Source organism: Nymphalis io, chromosome 11 (genome assembly GCF_905147045.1).
Source record: "Nymphalis io chromosome 11, ilAglIoxx1.1, whole genome shotgun sequence".
Lineage (NCBI taxonomy): Eukaryota > Metazoa > Arthropoda > Insecta > Lepidoptera > Nymphalidae > Nymphalis > Nymphalis io.
In genome coordinates, this window is record NC_065898.1 from 68,762 (window position 1) to 93,196 (window position 24,435).

Here is a 24,435-nt window from a genome sequence, read left to right on the forward strand (position 1 = left end):
TTTTGAGGAAGGTTTGTTTTGGGCAATACAAAGGTGCAGACTTTACCCGACATAAGCAGGTTTCCTAGCGATGTTTTCCTTCACCGCCGAGCACGAGATGAGTTATAAACATAAATTAAATGCATGAAAATTCAGTCGTGCTAGTCTGGGTTTGAACCCGCAATCTTCGGTTAAGTTCCACCAACCCACTTGAGCACTTTGTACACACATTTAGTGTGTGTACACAATAATGTGTAATATAATATGTTAGGTATTGTATGATGCACAATGATTGTATTTAAAAGCTTAATTTATTTTAACCCCCGACGTAAGAAGATATGTGATATAAGTATAACCTGTGTATCTGTCTGTGGCATCGTAGCTCCCAAACGAATGGACCGAATGTAATGGGGTTTACCTGTTTTAAACGTACGCTAACGGTACAAGGGAGGATCGAACTAACAGATTTCACATCGAGCTAATTCGATCACGATCGTGAAATATCAGAAAGTGAATTGCAATATTATCTAATATTTATAAGAAGACACAACAGCATAGCGTATACTGCACACAATATTGTAAGTCGGTTGTCAACAATGCACGCTCACGAGTGAGAAGCGAAGAGTTATCGTTCTGGAACAGCACTGCGGTGCATGCTTACATTTTAAATAATAATGTCCTCCAGGCCGATTTCGGCCAAGGCGGCCAATCTCAAGAGAGATTAGCCAACTACGCAGGAGATATTATAGCGCACAAATGTGTGCGCAATCACAGATGCACTCTCTCTTCCCTCACTCTCATAATCCGATGGGACGGCAATCCGACACGACCGGAAAGAGTTCAGGCGCTGGACCAACGGCTTTACGTGTTTTCCGAGGCACGGGAGTGTACACACTTCCAACTTCCAGACTCCGGGAAGTTACTGAGAAATTTTCTGACAGAAAAACCCAATAACTTTTTAATGGCCCAACCTGGAAATTGAACCCAGGACTGCCGGGTTTTACATCAAGCCACTAGACCAACGAGGCAATCGTTACATTTTCTTTTCTGACGTTCTTATCTGTATATATTTTGTTACTTATGTTTCTAAATATTCAGTTTAATATAATAACACAAACAGGACAATAGCGAGCTTCGCTAAGCCGTGACATCGTCGTGCTCAGTCACCTCAGCCAGGTGTTCGGCGTCTCCTGACATTGTTATCAGCTGGCAGACCTAGTTCGGTCTCCTCGCTGCGTGTGAGTTGTCGATGTAATGAAATGATAATTATTACGTCATCAATGCGTCACGTGCGTATTTGTGTTCTATTATATCTGTACTTATATCCCCGCATCTTTTATTCTCCTCTTCGATTCAAAATAAATTATCTGCGTCCGGTATCGCAAAATGAAATAAAGGACTGCGAATAAACGTCGTCTGCTGCTTTGTGACAAGGCATGGGCGATACAAATCGTATATAGATACAATATCCATATATCGGTACTAAATCAGATATCTAGATATCGGAGCGCACAGTATCTACGTATTCGGATATCCACCGATATCGTTTCTGTATAATCTGTATGCGGTATTGTTATGGTACTAAATCTAATATCTAGATATCGGAGCGCACGCACAGTATTTATAATATTCGGATATCCACCGATATCGGTCTTGTATACTCGGCATACAGTATATACGATATCGAATATCGTTGTAAATTTGTAAATATCAATTGTCAAAAGAGTATTTAGGGCAAGTGTTAATATTCATTAAATGCAATTTTAAAGAATGATTTTAGTGAGATTAATGTTTGTGTTAAATACAATGAAGAATTGTCTCGTCCCAATACGAGCGTAATTTTCGATAAATTCAACTGTAGGCAAAAAAGACAACGGCTCTTCAGGCATTTTACAGATATTTTTAAAAGTCAAATTAGATCAAAAGAGATACGAGTTATTACTCTTTCGACAACAGTTAAAAGAGATGTATATACGAAGAAATGAACTTTTAAATACGCCGGCATTACAGAAAAACATCTCTATTACGCAGTCAGTCATAAGCCTGAAAAAAATATGAAGGAAAGTTCATTTCACTGATTTTCAAATTCGGAACTGCAACATATCTATTAATAAACAAATATTTACTTATTTAACCATGTTATTATCAATGACAAAAATAAACCAATACATAATATATGCGATAAACACAAATATTTATTAATATTAATCTGATATCATCTGGTACTGATTCGATTTCCGAGTACCATAGACTCGATACAATATCTAGATATTGAAATATATAGATACGATATCCGATATTCAAAACCGATATCTAGATACGATACGATATCGCTTCAAAGCGATGTTACCCACGCCTATTTGTGACTCGCGAACAGCGGACTGCGTACCAGCCGCCGGGCGCCGGGTGCCGGGCTGCGGGGTCGAGGCAGAGGCAGTGAGGCGGCGCGCGGCGCGGGTCGGCGGAGGGGCCGGCAGCGGCGGCCGCGCCCGCTCGGGCCCAGCGGCCCCGCTCAGTCCGCGCCCGGAGTCCGCCGCCGCCGCCTCGCTGCCTTGCCACACGCCGCGCCATGGAGATGGAGCACTTCATAGAAACCGTGCGTAAATACAACTGCCTGTGGAACACGACCGCCATCGAGTATCGTGATCAGGAGCTGAAGGACGCCGCCTGGGCAGAGGTGATGAAGGAGACGGATCTGTCGTCAGGTGAGAGCGTCGTTCGGTGGCTTGCCGCGCGCAGTGCCGCGCCGCCGCGCCGTGTCGCCCCCCTTCCCGTCCCAACGCCCCGCCGCCCCGCCGGCCCGGCCCCCGGCGGCGTCGATGGCGGCGCGGTCGCGGTGTGCGCGGTGCGTCGCTGCCGGTTGCCGGCTGCATTCATTGTAATCGCGTTGTATCAACTAATTAAATTCGTTGCTTTTTATAGCATTGCCGCTTTCTAAACAATATACCGGATAAATACTTACTTATATTTTCATTACGGTAAATAATACAACAAATATGCACAAAGAATAGCAATGAACTTTGCTTGTTAGGTAACATTCGTACACACACAGGTACCTATTGCGCATATATAATATTGCGTTAATTTATTTCAACCGTTTATTTAATGTTTACGATAATTTGTATTTAGGTACATATTTTGCTATTTGAATTTCGTGTTAGACTATCACCTTATATATAATATGTAGCGCCCCGACAGGACTAATCCCCTATTATACTAAAAAAATGATGTGCTTACTTATGTACCTATATACATATAAGCGAAATACCGTGACTGATTGACACGTTACGAGACCTCCATAACTATAGAACCGATTGACCTGTAATTTAGTATAAATACTTCTTTCGCGACGTAGACGCTCACTGAGAACAGATTTTATCAAATCTACCTACAATTATTGTTTTACTAGTACAAAATCGAGACGGGCAGCTAGTTTTTAAATAAATATAGGTAATAAGTTTTACTCAACATGTATTTCTTTCTCGAATTTGGAGTAATTTATTAAGCAATAATTTTAGTTCTTCCAAATATGGCTTAATATTTTAAATAATTGGCACAAACTGTAAAGTCTAATTGTTAGTTTTTATTTGACGTACTGGCTTAAAAATAAATTATGTCCTTTACAAAGAAACGCTTGCAACTGACACCAGTGTTAAGACGCGGCAGATACGTGTGTGCCTGGTCAGTTCGCACAACATTATATAAGCACAAACGAATGCGTAAATATGGTATTGAACTTGTTAGATAGTACTTGTTTTACATTGATTTTATTTCCAAAACATACAGCAATGACGCTGTGTTGACACACATAATGACCGTTTTGAGTGTGTATCGTTAATATATTATCTGTAATTAAATATTACTTTGTTTTTCAGTGAAAGAAGTAAAATTAAAATGGAAGAAGCTCCGTGACAGCTATCGCGATGCGCTAAAGCGACAGAGTGAAATGCTGGCTAAGGACCCCAGCAACCCCGCTAAGAAAGTCTACCCCTGGAAGTACATGGGACTAATGCAGTTTCTGCAGCCGCACATGAGTGTGCGCAAGAAGCCAGCGGAGTCACCACAGTACGCGCCTCCACCGGCACAATACTCGTCCGCGCACGCGCACAACGGTGATGCACATTCCACCGACGATTCCGACTCGGAACCAGAGTCCTCGCCCAAGCGTAAAAGCGTCGAGCGTCTCACCGTCATCGACAGAAAGTTAGACTACCTCTGCAAGGCGCAGAGCAAACGCCAGTTCACCGACGCGCACTACCAGGAGCGGAAGCGAGACCGCCTGCCGCCGGCGGTGCCTGACCCGTTGGACATCTTCTTCAACAGCATGTGCCAGTCGACGAAGCGCTTCCCGTACCCGGTACAGATCCGGATTAAGAAGACTCTGTTCGACGCCGTGATCGAGGCGGAGGAGGCGCTGATCGCAGAGCAACAGAGCTACGCCAGTCTGTGGGCGCAAGGCGCTGGAAGTTCCTCCAGCAGCGAGGCGGCAGAAGCGGGAGAGGCGGACGACGAAGACCGTAAGCCCTCCTGAGCCGCCGCCCGCGCCGCGTTCTACCTCTACTACGCACACTATGCCAACTACGCACGCTACGCCTCCTCTGACGCCTATCCTTCGTAGATTCGCGACCGGGAGACATTGCGCTTTCGTTTGGACATACCAGTGGGTGCGAGTCTGGTGGGTGACGTCATCGGTGTTCCGTTTACCATTAAGCAGTATTGTTAATGTTAATTAAGGCCCGACCCAGTCGGTTGTATATACGAGCGTACGATAGAGAGAGAGGGAGGTAACGTGACCAGATAATATACGCTTATAATGAAAACGCCCATTGTGGATCGATCGTTCATGGCTAGTGGTTTAGTGATATAATGTCTAATCATTTAACATAAGTACTGTTTACAATACAAATAGTATGTGCTCACTCGAATAGTTGGCTATTGAGCACCCTTTACTTCCTAGTATATAATTTATCCTTCCTGTTGACACGGGGTAGCAGTTTATACTGGCACGGCTCTCGCTTGATTTTTGCATAAATAGAAAGGTCAACTGAGTGTCTGTCATCCGACAAAAGTATACCGTACGCTTGATCTTTATAACAATGTTTTGATGTTCGGCTCGAGACAGTATGCTGTTATACAGGGACAGTACGTCCGCTAGAAGCTGCCGACTGCCGACTGCCGACCAATTTACACAGTCAGTTGGCACTGTCCCGACGCAGTATCTTCTAGAATCTAGAACTTCAATCGACTGATTTACTTTTGCGAGTATAACGATTAGGTTAAGTTTATATCATAGCTAAGGGAAAACTGGAATGTGTGTAATTTTTATTTTTATATAAACTATAGACTTCCATTAAAATATAATAAACACTTGATATAAAACCGGCCTCGTCTTATTTCTGTATAGCTATATGTATTATGTATATAATATGTTTCATATTGCAATGAAAATGAAGCAATTATTAATAACTTATTACAAAAAAGATAACAAGTTTTATTAGGCCCAGTCGAGCACGACAGGCATGTGTACATGTGTACCAGAAAAGTACAACGCGTACAAGACCTCTGTTTACAGCTTATTTTATTTATCATAGCATATTTAATGTGCACTTTATATAGAAGAGAGCAATTCTGATTTCGTTAGAAAACGGGTAAGTTCGGTCATAGTAAGAAGAAAACGAACTTGTATAAATTAATTTTATTGTCTTTCGATTCGCTGAGATTAAATAGGAGCTGAATTCAATTTCCTTAATCTCGACCAAAAACTCAACGAAACATAAATGTCATAAAATGTATATTTTACCAGAGCAACATTTGAAACAGGAAGCGTATAATGTTGCCAAGGAAAGAAGATTTAGACACAGATCCATTATAACCGAAGCCAGCGTCTTATCATTGTTGTTGAAAAATATTCCTAAAAGGATAAAGGTCAATTAAGTAATTATCTAAAATTTACAGATGATTTCCATTTGCTCAAAACTCTTATAATTATTGTATAACATACTTAATGATTTTTTTATTTATATAATAAATATATGTTACTAGGGAAAATAATAGTTCTCGTAGGGAGAAAAAGAAATGTGCGAAAATTAAATAATGCCCCAATCATAACGTCTAGTTTTTTTTTAAACCGAAAAGACAATAAATAATGTCATCACTGCAACACGTATTTAATAACAAACACACAAAGCATTTACAAATGAACTTATAAAATAATAATAATATATCTAATATGCAGGTCAATTACAAGTGTACATGCCACTTCCAGACTCATCAATTAAAAGTATAACAAAAAATCATAATTATTTTTTTTTAAATGATTCAATTAAATTATAAATGAATGTTGTTATATATAAACATTGTTGTAATCAAAATCAGTAAAAAATCAATTAGAGACATTATAATTATAATTGAAATTATTAAAAAATCTTGCCTAATATTTTGATACTTTTAAGTTTTTACGTCAACTGAGAAAATTTACTGGGACGTTCTCTTGAGAAAATCCCAGAAGCTGTTTTTTGGTTGGCTGTTACTTCATTATTTAAACACTGAACCTCCTGATAGAGTTCTGAGCGACCTGATATACCAGCTTAAACTAGGAGTGGTTTTCGACGGTAATATTTTAATAAACAATCAGCGTACAATGCCGTTAGCCCGCATCTCCCTCAGCACTGGACATCATTATATGTTCATTATTATTATTTCAGTTTTAGAAAAAAATATCGAAAGCGTTTCTACTTGTAACTGTTTCGTAACAATACAACTATTTAGGGATTTCAAGCATTGACAGGGAGTGTAATATTAATAATAACGAGTCAGGTATAAAATGGACGGATATAAATAGCGAACATGGCAGGTAGCCATAATAATAAATGGGACTCCGTCCTGCGCCCGCGCCGACGCCGCCTTTGACTAGCTTGTATCCTGTTTACGTCATGCGCTCGTAAACTGCGCCGGCGTCACGCATCACAATCAGCTGATCGCAAGGGCTGTTTCTACACGCTATTACCATCCTTATTACTCAGAGCTATGACCAGGATACAACCGTTAAGAGTTCTCTGTATAGTCAACAGCTGTTTTCTGTCAAAGGAAACATATGCTCGCTTCGGTGGTGTGCGTGGGTGCACAGAAATACGCAGCTTCGCAGAATCGGAACGACACACTATTTAGTTTCCTGCCCTTGTTCGATAGAAAAAAATTGCAGACTGCATTAGTCTCGACGCGGCGGGACAAAAAAAGGTCGTCACGACAAAATAACGTTTCGTTATAACTTACGGATAGTTATGTACTTTATAAAAACATTAAAATAATCGGTTAAAATAAATAATTTAATATGTACATTTCATTTAGAAATAAGTAAAAAGTTTTAACAGATTTCAGAAACTAAAATCAATCGGGAGACGATGCTGGACGGTATTCTGACGCGGTGACGACTAGAACTGTGTTTATTTTGACACGACACTGAGTCGTATGTAAATATTTCAAATTTATTTTGTATCGACTGACGTATCCTTACCATTGATTGTTCACTGTGAATAGATGATGTGAACTCTAGAAGAAAACGGCGGAGTAATACTGTGGCGTGGTTTTGTTTTATTTTTGTTAGGTTGAGTAATAATCAACGGTCGCTCGCAAACGGAAAGAGAAAAAATTAGATGTGTTCCTTAATTGCTCCATAAATCAAGATAGAGTTGCAGCCGGGGCGGCGCAGCCACTATTTTCGGAGGTGATCTTAAATGTGAAAATGGATTAAGGGTTTTGTATTAAAATAAGTCGAGAGATTTATTGGACTCCAACAAAAAGAGGCGGTTATTTGTTCGACGCGTGTGATTTTCTTTATTACCTTTTATGTTATCGGTTGCTCGAAAAAGGCTAAAACAGATTTAAACGATTTAAGCTTTATTACATTGAGGTTAGTTTACATTTATGTCTGTACGAATGACAGTTTTCAGGAAGTCCATGTTTATTGTCTGTCATCGATGCATGCTTTTCATCGATGTTATTATATTTCTTAATAACGTGACTACAGATCTCGAATGTTAAAGCTGTTAAAGAGCTAGATTATTAGGATAATCCTATTAAATAAATTAATAGTACGTATGTTTCTAGTGATATATTGACAAAATATTTGGTTTACACTATTGACTGTTCTGTCTTAAAGAGATGATGGAGGTGTTCTTACTGATTACAGTAATAAATGTATTCAAATATTCATAACACAATATTAATATTCATTTTTAGAATTTCACCACAAAGTGTAATGCATACAATCGAGCTTAATGCAATTAAAATAATTAATTATTGTTTTCAGAGACCGAGAAACAGTTTCTTGTTTTAGAAAACGTAGTCTCTTTTTCTTAGAGGAATTCTATTATTTAAATCAATTGCTCATAATCCTATTGTTTTACTGAATAAACTTTAAATTAATTAGTAATCGTTTTATTAATTTAATACATTTTTTTTTACCCGAAACACGTTTACTATGAACAAAAAAAAACTATGAAAAAATCAACACGTGTTACGAATACATGTACAAATGCAGGCACGCGAATATTATTACACTGTATGTATTACCTTACAATGTATTACCTTATTTTTAATTTATGCAATATTTTTCAAATTAAGAACAAAAAATACTACAAATACGCTAAAATTTAATGTTTTATATATTTATGTAAAAATCCGAATGTAACATGTATGACATGGGTAACATATATCGTGGAACATTAAAATGTAGATTATGGAGTCATAGGTATCGGCGAAAAATTATTTAAAGGTGGCCCTTGTCGCTGTCAGCTACGCACGATATCCCTAAAAAAAATATTATCGACTTTTTCTCGTCTCCATCGGTAAATTATACAGAGGGCTTGAAGTCAGGCGTGAGAGCGCGCAGCAAGTCATCGTGAGATCATTACTCGCATGTAAAGTCGGCCGTCGAATGTCGACAGCGCCCTTAGAGTAATCACCGAGAGTATTAAACACCAGCAACCCTGCCCGCGTTTGACGTTGTCAAGTTGTAGACACTTTCTCAAGTAACATTTTATCGGTAAACGATTAACAAGGGCATGTAATGCTTACTGACTTAACCATTTCCATGGGAAATATTTCCAATACAATACAATAGCAGTATGATATTTTATATAAACGGAGAGAGAGTTCGGTCCTCCTGGCTGGCCTAGGCCAGTCTGGATATGGGCCTCGGTTTTGCCCTCTTTACCCGGGCTGCTCCTCCTCGACGGTCTTGACCGTCGCGTCATTTCATTCTGGCCCAAAGGGCCAGGGTCTCAGTGACCCAGTGGCTGTCTATTTGTTGGTTGTTGCATTGTTATGTATGGCTTTTCAATCCGGTGGTTGATGTCATCCTCACCAGTCCAAATCGTCGTCGTCTTCTACATCGATGCCCGTATCGGAGCAGATGGTCAGCGACAGTAGGAGCTCGCGAGGTAATGGACGCCCTTCAGGTGGTCTAGCGTGCAGCGGTGCTATACCGTGGAGGTACACGCTCGCACTGCTGTCTGCTCTGGCGAAGAGTGCGCGCGAGTTGGCGGACGAACTCCTCCACGGTAGGCGTCCTGGTGTCACGATGTATGACATCGTTTCTAACATACCTCGGTGCTCCTACTATCATTCGCAGGCATCGATTCTGCTGGATCTGCAACCTCCGCTTCTGGTGCGCTGAGCACAGCGCATACCAGGCGGGTGCCGCATACGTCAGGTGCGAGCGGACGTAGGCTCCGTAGATCCTCAGTTTGGTCTTCTGTGCTAGGTGGGATGCGAAGAGGGTGTACAGCTTTGACCGTGCAGCCGCGCCATGATTCACCGCCTTGTTGACGGTGGGTATCATGCGCAGCCTACGGTCAATGTGACACCCCAAGCAAACTGAGGTCTGCCACTCCACGTCCTGGCCTCGGAGGTTGAGCTGACGTAACGGCTTGTCGGCACCGACAAGCAGAGCGGCCGTCTTGCCGACGTTGACGGCCATCCTCCACTTGTCTAGCCACTCTGGAAGCAGATCCAGCAGGCGCTGCATCTTATTGGTTGTGACGATTTGGTGATAGGACGACGAGAAGAACGCACTGTCGTCCGCGTACAGGGCCAACATTACGTCCTCTTCACCCTCACGCAGATGGTCGCGGAGGGTGGGAATGTCGTCCGTGTAGATACAATGTCATATTTGCCAGTCGGTAACATTTCTAAGTGAAGCGATGCGTGTCGGGCGAGCGACAACCCGACAACTGACTCGACACGTTGACCTATTCAGAAGCGCGAAATCTTCTTCGTAGCTCGTGAATGAGTTGGCGATATTGAAGCCCAAGGCATATAATTCGGTATTCGCTATGTCGTTTATCATCTGACGATGAGTCGAACGGTGCCTCTGCTACCTCTCTGTCGGGCATAAATGACGTTACGGTCAGTGCGCAGCACCGACAATTTTTTGTTTACTAATTAAGTCGACCGTATAAATACAATTAGTGTTATTCAACAAAATCTGCTATATAGTGATTGTGAAATGATTTATCGATTACGCGTTTCGTATTGTTACATTGTCGTCGTGGGTACGAGTGTGAACTCAACCTATCTGCTCGTTAGCTATGGTACCCTATCTGACACGGTGCCGGCGTGACATGTGCTTACAATACAATAGCGTCGATCGTCAACGGCACGCGCGGGCTCATGGCAAGGGTTATTCTTCCCATTTGGGCTTCATATTGTGCTCACGCGAACGGTTGGAGCGTGCAGATGTTCTTATTCGTCACCACTGTTCGAACCGATACTTATGCCTCTCAACAAAACACCTATACTCTTACTATTTTTGCTCATTGTGATTGGTTTATTTTTGTTTAATATTGAATCTATTTATTTTCATAATTAACTCGAAGCTAGGAATAATAAATGGCATATTCATAATCAGAAAAGGGTAATCCTCTAATCGAGAGAGCGAACGTGTGACATATGTATAATGAGTGCACAGGGCGAGCTCCCAGGTCGAACGTTCGAGGGGCAATTAAAACGAGCCATTTATATGCCGATAGGGGACTCCCGTGCTCTAAAATTATGCCCCAAATTCAAATTTGCCAATCCTGAGGATGAGCGCCACGCTCGTAAAATGATGCCAATTTACGATAAAAAGCTGATTCCTGCATTCCGGCCGGAATCTGGAAGATCGCATCGTGTCAGTTTTACTACATCCCTCCCGGCCCTGCGCCCCTCACGCCCGCCTCCCTCCGAGTTTACTCGGTGCCTTTTATGGAAGTGCGAATTTATCGCCTAAGTTTTGAGAATGTTGTAAAGTTAAGAGCTTTTAAAAAACTGCCGTAAAACGGCCATAATGCGGAACTTGGAGCGGATATTAATAAAATTATAACGGAGCTCGCGACAGGTATCTATTCAATTAATCTGTGAGGGTCCGTCGGATGATGAATGTATAAACGTAGCGTTATACATTCATCATCCGACGGACGTAATTCCTACTACCCAAACGCACTGGACCAATGACTTGATTGATCCTGAGGGTTAATGAAAGATTATTTAACAAACAATTTCAACGACGGTGTCAGGGATCGATTGAGTCGTAAGCATCTGTATCTATTCCACTCGTAGAGTACGAAGCTGACGAACACACTTCAGATGCAACTATGTGTATAAAAACTTCTTTATGATGATGTACTTCGTAATACAAAAAATATTACATGACTTAAAACATTACTTGATTTAATTTTTTATGTAACACTTTGCTTCCGTATATTATTATCTCGGCGGGCAGGCGGGCGGAGGGGCGACGGCGGGCTTCGGGCGCTGTAATGTAGTTTACTGCTTCATAAGGCATACCGTTCACAGCGACACTAAAAAGAATTGCACTAAATCCTAGGCTTTGCCGTAACTCACTACGAAGGGAATAAACATGCTCATAGCGTCGTCAACTTTATCCCCTATAAAAACAATAGGCGAGTTCAGGACGAGGTCGGTTCAGTGAGGTTACATTAAATATATATGAAATGAATTTTACATTTCGAAATAGTATCCCTTGTTTACATTGCAATAATATATAATGGATTTGAAGCGCTGATTATACAGTTTGCACAATACTGACTGATTAAGTATTTTGGTAGAATATATGTACTTCAATAAAGCTGAGAATTGATATATGTTATTGAGCACATAAATCGTTAAGTTGAGACTGAAGTAAATATTGTAATACAACTTAAGTACATACCCACCCAACGCTATGTTATGTCTTCGCACAGTAGTTTTTCGTCTTCAGTGGTAAATTCTAATACATTCACAATTTGACCTTAGGGAAGTCTCGGTGTATGCACTCACCCTATTGCCGTTATTGTACCGAACGAACAAAACGAATGCTCTGTATCGCCGTGTTCCGGTCAGAGTCAGTATAATTATAGGTAAAAGCTTTTGCCAGCCTTCTTTAAAAAATTGAGGTAAAAATATCATATAGACTAAAGTTGTCCATGTGATTTTTTTGTTTTGCTCTAAAAGGCGCTCGGGTCGACGTATGCTGCATATGTCGACGGTTTGTCCCAATCACTTTGACAAAATGAGTTACATTTCATATGACATATATAGTAAGTATATTTGTACATATACTTATGTTAGATATATATGGATCTAGTAGTTTTTGTGTGGCACTGTGTAACAAAAAAGATAAATAAACAAACCCCTTCGAGGAAATCAACTCTCACACTATTCGAAGAGACACTTTGTGAAGAAGTCACCAGGACCACACCGTCAAATGCAAACCAATATTTATACTGCATATGAATACCTTATCTCAAATTTTTAATCATTAAACTCAGATTGTAATGATGCCTGGTGATAAACATGGCGGCACATTAAAACAACGGTTAAACTAATTAATGATAACATACAAATACAACCTGTTACAGCGAACTGTTTAATTTCATATTATATGATTAAAATAAGTTTCCTACTCGTCACGCACCCACCCAAGCGGCTCCGCGTGCACTCACACGTATGTCGCGAGTCACAGCTACCACTGACCGAGCTATCGATTCGGTGACATCTATAAATAGACCAAACCTATACCTATCAGAGCTGACACTTGACGCGTCGACCGAGCATTGTGTTGTGATCCGTCATAATAATTATTGATTTCATTGCAAGATGGATTCCTTATCACGATTACTGAGTTAGGTTAGTACTCAATGAAATAAATTATTAAAATACGACACTTTCATTTACATAATTACAAGTAATTTCGTAACAGGTTGTAAAAGTAATGTCTTCATGATATGAAAATATGCACACAATACATATAACGATAAGATAATACTTTAAGCTGCGAATTACTAGATAAAAACAGGTCATTCGAAAATAATATTACATCGCATAACTTATGGAGATAAACTTGTTCGTCTGAACGGCGACTATCTGTTAAAAATACGTTATACGACGTTTATAAAACAACTACTGAAAATAAAAAGCGGTGAAAAAATGAGTCCGCTCTACTCGTCCGAGGCGAATCGATACCCGACGATGTGGAATTTATAAAAGTGGCTGCCCGAAGCCGGACGGAGCGTCTGCGCTCTTGCTTTGTCACGTGTCTCCATGACTGTGCCGCTCTCTCTCGCGCGCGCCGGCTGCGTGCGAGGGAGACGACCATGTTTGCCGGCTTGCTTCTCGTTGCGCCTGTCTGTTTGCCGTTATGCGCGTTGCCGTGTTTGTTCCGCGCTCTCGTTGCGAAGTGACGTGTCTCTAATCGCGATAAATTGTATCTAAAGATTCGCATCGACTATTTCGAGCACCGTGTATGACTTTCGTGCGCCACCATCGCGTCTCTCATGGCTTAAAGATTGCGTGGTGTTCGAAACTCTAACATGGAAAGGGAGAAGCGTCAAAGAGTAAGGATGCCGCAGATGGTCGTGAGCGGAGAGAAGGGTGAGGGGTGCGTGAAGTTGAAGGCCGAGGTCGCGGGCGCGGGGGCGACGGCGGTGGGGCGTATGGTGGACTCCAGCCAGGCCGACGACCGCAAGCTGATCCGCTTGGTGCGCGAGCGGAGACTGCTGTATGCGCGGAACAACATGCCCGTGGCGAGCTACTACACGCAGGTGAAGAACCTGTGGGACGACGTCGCCATGAAGATGGACTGGAGCGGTAATCCTCACTCGTACCCTCGATATGTTGCTACTGATACTCGAACCGATGTACTTGTTGAATAAGTTTTCCGTATTCAAATTCATAGTATAGAACGTATCTTAGTGTTGCGGTGTTTGTTATTGTTGAATTCCGATACGAATATAATAACAATGCAATGATATGTGCACATTACGCTTACGATAATAATTAAATTAATGAGGCGCTTATATAGATCATTACGCAGCGTATGTAATACCGGTCGACTGAAAGCGTTACGGGTTCGATTCTTTCAACATTTAGGTAATATTTAATTTAAAAAATATGTAAACATTTTTTTTACTAAAAAGCTAAGTCTTATTGAAATATAAGTAATGTTTTATGTATGTATTTCTTAAGTTTAATTATCGAGAGCGAGTGCGAGAGTTCGTTCGGAATTGCGATTTTACCAAGATCTTGAAAGAGTTACTACTTAAATATCAGTATATATGAACCACAAAATCCTGCTGGCGTCATACAATTTCATCCTAGTATGCAAATAATGCGGCTCACCGCTGCGACGGGTGGACGTATATGTCCCGTATAACATTTGCATGAAACTTATATTATTATTACAAACTTCTATAAATATATTATATTACACTTTGTGCTTGTTGCTTTGTTTATCTACTTTACACTTTACAAAAATATACTTTTGAAAATATATTAGTTTTCATTCCAGACCGGTAGATCGAGAACTTGTTCTTCTTGTAATTATCTTCGTTCATTGTATTATTTTATACTAATTCTATATCATTATACATTTAATATTCAAATAAAATATATATATTTTATAGTATGCAATAACAAAGAACTGCTATTTCACAAGATGTATAAGACGTACAACTAGCACCGGTTCAGAATGTACATTATATTAAGCTAAGAACTGGCACTAGCAAGGAACTGGATCTTTACTCTTCTATGTGATTATTTGAGACGTGTTAATCCATTATTTGCAATTAAATTTTGTATATCCTTCATCAAAAACAACAAAGTATTTTTAATATCAATATAATTATTTGTCGAATAATTTTCCTTGTAAATTATTGATATCCTACGATTGAGCTGTAAAGGCTACTAAGTTTATATATTAGTGGGCTTCCTATCCCTGATGGTTCCAGGATAATGTACCTGATCCATCAATGAATGACGATGACGATGATGTTAGTGTCCTTCTAGCCCGTGTCGTCCACTGCGACTATCTCAAGGTAGATTAGCCAAAAGCGCTGGACGTACTATAATAGCGCACAAGTGTGTGCTGCACGCTTATATCCCTTCACTCTTTGAGAATCCGATGGGACAGAAAGTTCAAGATCAGAACTGCTGGCTGGGCTCCTGCTGAGTATTTCTTGGTAGAAAACCCAATACATCGGAATCTTTCTACTAACAGTTTCAATGTCAATGAGAATGGATTCTCAATATTTCAAACATAGTAAATATCGCAGTGAAAATTGAAACAAATATCGATCGTATATGTAATGAACATTGCGCACACGATAACAAACCGCAGCTGAACAGTTATTGTGTGATGGTACTAATTGTGAGTAAGCGAATAATCTCATAATAATTGGTCATAGGCTTTTTCTTTTCCCGTCACTATTTATTTTTCTTGATAATAAAGATACAACACCTACATTTAAAACTACTTCAAAAGTATTATAGTTAATGATTGTTATCAAAAGATCTGCTCTCTCGAGCCCGTTCGGACTCCGAATAATCTCTACAATCAAAGTCCGCTCGCAGCCGTTTGTTGACGTAAGAGCCGTACGAGTACCCGTGACTTTCAAGTGAAAATGTATGAGTTTATGGACACGTACATTGTTTGTTGAAAGTAGGTTTTAGTACAATTCTAACTTGTTTGATAAGATTCGAACATTGGCGAAAAAACCCTTACATAACTCATATTTTTTTATTGCTTACAATATTCAACATAAGCAAGAAACAACTAAGAGGCGATCGTTTCACACAATGTATTAGATTTCTCGCTAATCATAGATAATTATGAGAGACTAGTTTTAATATTACTTCTACACTTCTCTATAAAACTTCTGGTCAAAGAAAGAAACACTCTTGAGAGTAGTTTAATTTTTTTAAATAAATTTTAAAGAGGTTATTGATCTATAAGGATTAGAACTCACTTTATTAATATTAGTTTTATTGTGTGTTACATCATTTCTAAATTTAATAAAAGCTTATAATTATACATAATTTTGGACATTTTTGTTGGTAGTGGCAGACGTACGAAGGAAATGGTCCCACATCAGGAATTCGTATTCCCGCCATCTGCGGAACGAGATGCACGGTGCCTGTACCAGCAAGGGGCGAATGGTGTCACGCTGGTACCTCGCCGACGAGCTGGAGTTTCTGCGGGAGCACATGGCGACCGACATGTGAGACTATCTTCTTTATTGAGCTTGAAGTCTGACCATCATTTGAAACCCATCTCGGCTTAAAGATATATCCTAGAGTTTTGTCTCCAGTTATCTTAATGTTTGTCTGTGTCACTTTCATCTAATGCAGTTAAATGTTTTTATTTATAATAGTTCTAGCAGCTCCGCATAGTTTTGTTTGTTAGACATTACAGCGCTGCCCCTGTAGGCCGTGACTTGATGTTATATAATCTATTAGTTTCCGCACGCCGCTTCGTATATTTGTGTAGCCCTCTATTGCTGAATTTTTCAGGTTCATATTTTAACAGCGAATGTGGCTTAATTACTGTACATGTATAGAATATAAAGTGGTCTAAACTCTAGGATATAAAACTATCCGACCTCTTATTATGCGATTGACATACACCTTTCCATGAGGTGATACAATGTGAAATAAACGGATTTGATTATCTTTTCTTGTGCAGCATGAAAACTTTGAAGAGTATTGCCGGCCATTTGTTGTTGGTACCGTGTTGACGGTATTTCGTCAGATAACTTCGCAGAACAACTTGCCAAAGTTTCAACACGGTCCGATGAATGGCTTAGGAACACACGGAGAACAAACATACAATCATTAATTTTAATTTATTAAGAAGAAGAAAAAGAAAATATGTAGAAAATAATTTACAACAAATAAGTTATGATTTAAAATAGAACTACAACGTAAAAAAAGTTGTCCTTTAAACTAAAAATTATATTGGTCCAAATTTTTTGATCTTACCTTTTCACCTTATACTCGTAGTTATGTCAATTAAATTTACATTAACGTGTATTTTTAAATTGCATTTTTTCAGGAGATCTTCTCCTTACCCGTACGCGCCTACTTTACTGGAAATGGATCTCAACAAGCCCCCCACTTCAGAGCCAGTCGACGTGAAACCGTTCATTCCTAACCCATGGTTCGCGCTGAACACCACGTCAAAATCACCGGCCTTGGAGCACAAACCGCCCTCGACACACAATGATGACAGCTCCTGTTCAACGGCATTCTCCCCGGATGAAAACACATCCTTCTTCCAATTCTTCCGAGGCATTCACAGCGATTACTTAGAATTACCTGCAAAGAAACAAAGACGGTTTAAGAGAAAATGTTTAAATTTCCTACACGAACTGCTGGATGAAGAAGACAACGATGATCCAATACTAGATTACGCGCACCAAGACGACGTGTTGAATCTGTCCAACACAGGTCACGTAAGCGAAGACGACAAAGACGTCAAACCCGTGGTGGAAGACGGCTACATCCTTCCCAATAACTGATAGTCAGACAATGTATTGTTACGGTTCGATGTCTCCCGGTGCTCACTTGTGTGAAACATCCATTAACATATATAGCTCGTGCAAGTTCCTAAGATAATGTTAGTCAATAACTAGATAAATATATTATGTTAAAAGATCTTTTAAGAAATAAATCTATTTTATATGTTTCGTGTTATTTCTGTATTTGACAAGATTATATACATAATGTATATTGTCTATCTTACATGTTCTTTAAATAATAAAGCGATTTAGTACAATTAAAGTAAAGCTGTTAATAACAATTGCAAATGACGAAAAGTGTATGTCTTACTCGAGCTAATTAATTATTAAGATTTTTAGTCACAGTTTCATGGCTTTATATTATCAAAAAATAGAACTTATTTATTTCTAAATAAATTAATCTTTTTGGGAAGGTGATCATTAATTTAAAACTGGGAACAGCTTGCACAAAGTATATAAATAGTAAGTTGATTATTTGAAAGTCGATATGAGCGTTGTCAGTTGAAGGAATCAGGGGAGTGAGGATTCCACTAAAAGCGAAAACGTGAAAATAATTCAATGATGAGCCAAATGCAATAATCGCAAACCTGAAACGGTTGAATGCAATAAAAGCATAATTACTTCATCGTTGTGATACTCAGTGTTTGGAAATTTTCTAAATTGCTTAAGAAAAGGAAGTTTGACTTTCCAAATATTGGACATTTTTAGAGTTAGGATTTTATTTAAGTCTTTAATTGTTTATCAAGAACCAACGTATCTGATACAAAGGACACAGAGCAGGCATTAAAAAAATATAGATTTTTATTTAATAACGCCAATACCCACACGAGTTAAAAACAGAGCTCTGTAAACTATTACAATGATCCAGTACGCACCCTCAGTACACAAAAGGACAACCTTTTAATAATAGACGTTATGTGTTTGACATAAGAATGAATTTCGCACACAATGTACGTACCCGGTTCCATCGTGAGATGTTAGAGGAGCCGTGAATGCGGCTGACATGTTTGCGCAAGGGAGGGCTCGGAGTGGTGTCGAATGTCGATACACAATTTTACGATTGATATAATGGAGCACACAGTACACTCTAAGCGCTAACTACTTCTATTTAATCTGTGGAATATAATTCGAATATAAAACAGTAGCGCACTACTTATAAACGACGTGTAGTGCGCGTTTAGTTTATACCGACTCCTCTCTATCGGACATTCGAAAGAAATAGACATATTGTTTAACTAAATCACCATCTAAACAACGTTTATAGGAAAAGCGGGTATTATATTTTCAAGATAATTTCAAACGATTTCAGTAAATATTTGTTTCTATGAATGATAACCTAGAATAACGGTTTAAAAATAATTTTTAAACCGTTATTCTTATATTATTTTTATTTTTATTAAGTATTTATGTCTCGGTCGTTATTAATTAAACTATGAAGCTAATTTGATTTGAGCAGCTTATTGGACATTTGATGATAAGTGGTTAAATTCACCATAGTCTGTGGTGCTGTAAATTCAATAAGTCCGTCACTGCGCCGCTACAACGTTATCTAAGATTTTATGTCGCTTATGTATTGAAATAGACACAAAGCTCAACCACCAATAACATTTTAATTGAAACAGTACGGCTGAAGAGGGTTTCGTGGTTTTTGCGTTCGGTTACCTGTCGTACGGCGGACTCGTGTTAAATAATTTATTTCGATTCTTTTAGAATCCTTAAGCACGCATTTCTTTAACGTCGAGTTCAAAATGAATAGCAACAACTTGAAAGTCAAAAATTTAAGTCTTTATGCAATAAAGTCTATTGACTAAAAAATTTAGCGAAATATACTCAGCGAGTTTATTTATTTTTCATGAATAGTTTTGTACTACATATACATATGTATATGTAGTACAAAACAAAACGTAGTATGTATACAGTGTCACATTTTTTAAATAATATGTAATAAGTATACACATATATATGAAACATTTGTATACATTTATTCATTATTAAAGGATCCATAATATTTTATTTTAGGATATTCTTATATAGGCATATACATAATACATTGTCCCACAAAAGATTTACTAACCCTGAGTAGAAGTTGGGAAGTCAGAAGTGTACTCAGGGTTAGTAATTCTTTTAACGTAACTAGCCTCTGCTATGAAAAGGCTATGGTGCTTGCCCGGGTTTGAACTCGGTCCCGATCTACATGTTCTACCCATTTGGTAGGTGTTAACCAAAGATTGCGGTTTCACGCCGGGTTTATTCGGGCGACCATCGCTGATTTTTTATGTGCTTCCTTTTCTCATTCTTTTAATTCATCTCGCACTCGGCATTGAAGGACATCTGTATGTATGTCGAATGAAAATCTACCACATGTCTATCTACCAAGCCGAATTGGATCAGTGTGTTGTATAAGCTCTAAGCCAGAGAAGGTTTCTTAACAAACCGCTGTAAAGGAGTGCAGTGTAAAACAATTAGAATATGCACGAGAAGAAAATAATTATATTACACTTAACAATTATCTTTTTTTTGCAATTCAACTAAGTTTCGTTTAATAAAAGGTTATTTAGTAACGTTACAATAATCTTAAACTAATTATGTAAATAGAAACATTTAGTATAAAAAAAAGAACGTCCTAATCTTAGTTATCTTAATAGATATTGTCTGTGCGGAGATGGCGGCTGCTCCGTAACACAACATGTGTTTTTGCCTAGTGGATATATACAAACGAAGAGCAAAAATATTATAGTTTAAAACATTAACGGCTTTGAATTAAAACAAGAACTGACTTAAACATAAATGTGTAGGCACACGGCGTTGTGTTAATGTTACTACGTGCATATATTTGATCTAATTAATATCATGATTTAATCACACATACATAAATGACTGAGTGAGAACAATGACTCATCTTTCTGCCTCAGCAGTCGGATAAGGCTGCAACAGAGGCGTGTTCCGAAGACATCTACTAATGGAACCGAGAACTTAGAACGGGAAGTCGTCCATCACTGAGGAATATTACCGAATGCGCGCCCCTCCCTCCTTCCCTGCGAGGATTTATGGAGAGTTCTGCTTCGCCTCCGGGAACTACTTATAGGTATTGCTTAAGATATCATTAGGGGTAGAGACTGTTTCAGAGTAACGTCTGTAGAGCGTTGTCGTCAATGGCTTTAGCGACACATAATATCAGTTGTGTCTTATCTAAGCATTAGTACCGGGGTGGACGGCTTTTTTTTTCTTTTTTTGTTAAAAGACCACTGTATAGGTAAACTTAAAAAACAAAACGTTTCCTAAAAAAAGGCGTTTCCTAGATATATGAAATTAATTTATATACACAATATAATACAAGAATGACTTATAATATTATAATTTAGAGATTTGAGTATAAACTTACGTTTAAAAACAAAGTGGGAACTATTCACGTTTATTTCAACATTCAAAGATGATAAAATTCATAATTTACTTATTGTTGCTAAAACAATTTTCGTGTTAATTCTAATGTGTTATAATATTTGCAAATTAATTATAACTTCGTGTAACTCAGATTAATATGATATTGTTAAATAATGAACATTGCTGTTTTATAATTTAAATTACAATATCATTTACGACTCAATTTCGTAATATTTCCTAGCGAATTGAACATAGTTTCCCGCAGACATAAGAGATGTCGCTACTAGTTGCAATTTCATCTTACAAGTGTCTTAAGCCAATGCAACTAAACTACACAGAAGTGTGTTTCATTATATATTCATTAGATATATTAACAGTATACGCTTTTGTCAGTGTTTTGATTGATGGGAATTTTTAAAATAAATATACGTTTATTGATAAATAATAAAAATTGAATTAAAATATGTTTGTTTGCATCGAGTATTATTTAAACAATTGTAATTATTGTAAGTTATAATGTTAAGCTAAACTCCAATTATTTTTTATCAGATCTTTCATTTGATTGAAGAGCTGTAACCAATACTGTTAAAAGTAAATCGAAACGTGACGTCACACGACCTGCTTCCAGAAACCATTGTCGAGGACTTCTTGTCCCCGGGGCAACTGAATAGGGGATTCGGGCGAAATGCTTGCCACGCTTTTTATACGTAGATTAGATTACATAAATATACACCTTAGACCCTGAACATAAAGTAGTTTTTAGACTGTATTCATTCATTAACGATAATAATAGGCGAAGGTCGGTGCGAGCAGGTTATACCGATAAATCAAAAAGAATCCTTTCTCAATAATATCACTGAAGGGGACGGCGTGCTACTTTACGTGACGAATGTCTCTCCGACTCTAGCGCAAGTGATTTCATTTGGGAATCGAAATGCATTTTGTTACGTTATATTGTATGAAGTCAACTTTACTTTGTTCGTAATTCTCATATTATTTTTCTTCTAAACAAATTTAAGATCAGGGTTGATATCGTGAAGAAATAAAATGTAGAATCTATAGTTTTACATACACGCTATCTATCTAACACAGATAAAGCGTATGTCAGTCTTTTTTCAGTGTGAATGTATAATGTCTATTATGGTTGTCAGTGACCATCACCATCGAGTAGTATATTTGGTCGTCTGTACTGCCTTCCCATTGTATATAAATTAAATAAATATTGCCTGCCTTATTGGTCTAGTGGTTATCTTTGAGGTTGCAGTTTTTTTGAAAATTTCTGAGTTTGTAAGTTCCTCGGTTTTTTAACAACATTCATAGTTGTTGGTCCAGCGTCTGAACTATCCGTTGGTATAGGGTTTGAGGCCCATCGGATCATTATTAGTGAAGTGGTATTGCACTGTAATTTTTTGTGTCTCGGCCGGATTCGGGACATAGTCGCATAAATATTATATTCGAAAATAAAGGTTTTGTGTTCAATTGTATGATGAGGTCGTAATTATAGATTCAATTGTAATATTATTTCTGGTAATTAAAATGTGTAGGTTCTATGTTTTAATTGCTGGTTTATTTTACCTTTAAAAATGAGTCATGTTTAAACAAGTAGCTGCACTGAAAATTATTATTGTTGATATTTCTCATATCACGTTGTTGTAAAACTTGTGTTCTACCATATTATAGTGCTGAAACTGAAGGGATGAATATCTTGGATGTAAGGATTGCGTTACACATTCAATTAATCATCCAATGCTTAATGACTTGGTTTGAACAGAAATACGATTACAGTAGATTTGTATAATTTGTAAATTCAATTCAATTTAAGTAATGAGATACAATTACAATTTAATTAGTACAGCGAGGCCCGCAAGGGGATCGCAGGAGGGGGAACATGCCGGGACTGATTATAACAAGTCTAATATTCTCTAAATAATGTGATTAGTTTTTCCTTAAACGAAAATACGTTACACGGCACTATAATTATATTAAGAGTGATGCTTACAAAAACTAAGAGGCTATTTCCTCGTAAAATATAATAAAATTGGTTTTCGTATCATCCTGCGTACATTTTAGTGGTTTAATGTCATCGTCATTTTCTAATTAATTATTTTTGTGTTACAGCTTGGTATTTATTTATGTAATACGAAATGATAATATTTATTACATTTAATTTGAACGTACAAGTAATGTTAATATTAGCGATATGCAACAAGGTCTTGATACAATATATGTATCTATTTAAGTAGATATAATTGAAAATGGTTACTTAAATAAATTTTTGGGAAGTTAAATTAATATACAAGTATTAATTTATTTATTACTTTAAAAGTGTAACTAGCAATGCTTTTATAAACAATAACTTACATTCCTATTTTTCCTTCTAGCTTATAGCCCAAGCCCTTATAGCGATCTTGAATAGATCTTGCGAAATAATCTTAAAAGCCTGTATTTATAGATGTTACAAGATAGTTTTACTGCAGCCCATTCCGAATTAAGCCGAGGTAGGGTATATCTTTTAATAACAATATATTTTGAATATTTCAAACAAAAAACTTCAGCCATTGAATATGATACTACGGACATAAGTGTAACTGTTTATCCTATTGACTGCCTCTTTACTTATTACTTATACGTTAATATTTTATTATCGAGTTCACAAATTGCACATGTTGCGTGTGTACTGCACAATGTCGACATGACAACGACATTAAAACGACACAACGTACGAGCAGACAATGACACTTGAAAACGTGTCCCAGTTGCTATGCGGGGATGCGTGCGCGGGATCAGATTACAGCACACGACGTCTTGAATAGCGATCAACCGATCGGATCGATAAAGATGTTCTTTAAACATACCAACAGTGAGCTTAAAAAAAGTTACATCATCGAATAACAAAGTGCTCCTCATTTTGGGAAGAATACATTAAAAGATAAGTAAGTATGAAGTCAATGTAAGGGGAATTTCATTTAGTCTTTAACGGTGAATAATCAATAATAATCAAAGTCAAAATCTATAACCAATATGAGGAGCACAACAGATGCGCTATAATTGGCCATTGATTAACAAAAACCTACTGCCAGTTCGAAAAGAAATACCTTAATATAATAATTATGTCATACAAAAAGGTTAATAATATGATAATTTTATTTGAAATAGCTGGAGGCGATCTTGAATAGATCCCAAGGTATGCATCATTTGAAAAGCCGTCAGTTTTGGTAGATATGTAACGTATCCTAATACA

The 24,435-nt window shown here is 38.1% G+C and overlaps 2 protein-coding genes across 2 annotated transcripts; both read left to right on the forward strand.

The window, feature by feature from the left end:
* Positions 1–2,344: 2,344 nt before the first annotated feature.
* On the forward strand, positions 2,345–5,356 carry LOC126771662 (uncharacterized). The gene is made up of 2 exons (XM_050491670.1): positions 2,345–2,684; positions 3,855–5,356. The coding sequence occupies exons 1-2, from the start codon at positions 2,549–2,551 to the stop codon at positions 4,508–4,510; spliced, it is 792 nt and encodes a 263-aa protein (XP_050347627.1). The 5' UTR covers positions 2,345–2,548; the 3' UTR covers positions 4,511–5,356.
* Positions 5,357–13,688: 8,332 nt separating this feature from the next.
* Positions 13,689–17,978, forward strand: LOC126771650 (uncharacterized). The gene is made up of 3 exons (XM_050491655.1): positions 13,689–14,106; positions 16,355–16,514; positions 17,348–17,978. The coding sequence occupies exons 1-3, from the start codon at positions 13,830–13,832 to the stop codon at positions 17,811–17,813; spliced, it is 903 nt and encodes a 300-aa protein (XP_050347612.1). The 5' UTR covers positions 13,689–13,829; the 3' UTR covers positions 17,814–17,978.
* The last annotated feature ends 6,457 nt before the right edge of the window (positions 17,979–24,435 follow it).

Bases quoted from the DNA above. Each gene is read 5' to 3' on its own strand.
- LOC126771650 (XM_050491655.1), top strand. From the start codon at position 13,830: ATGGAAAGGGAGAAGCGTCAAAGAGTAAGGATGCCGCAGATGGTCGTG. The intron at 14,107-16,354 runs GTAATCCTCACT...TTTTGTTGGTAG, and splicing joins CATGAAGATGGACTGGAGCG to TGGCAGACGTACGAAGGAAA. The intron at 16,515-17,347 runs GTGAGACTATCT...GCATTTTTTCAG, and splicing joins GAGCACATGGCGACCGACAT to GAGATCTTCTCCTTACCCGT.
- LOC126771662 (XM_050491670.1), top strand. From the start codon at position 2,549: ATGGAGATGGAGCACTTCATAGAAACCGTGCGTAAATACAACTGCCTG. The intron at 2,685-3,854 runs GTGAGAGCGTCG...TTTGTTTTTCAG, and splicing joins GGAGACGGATCTGTCGTCAG to TGAAAGAAGTAAAATTAAAA.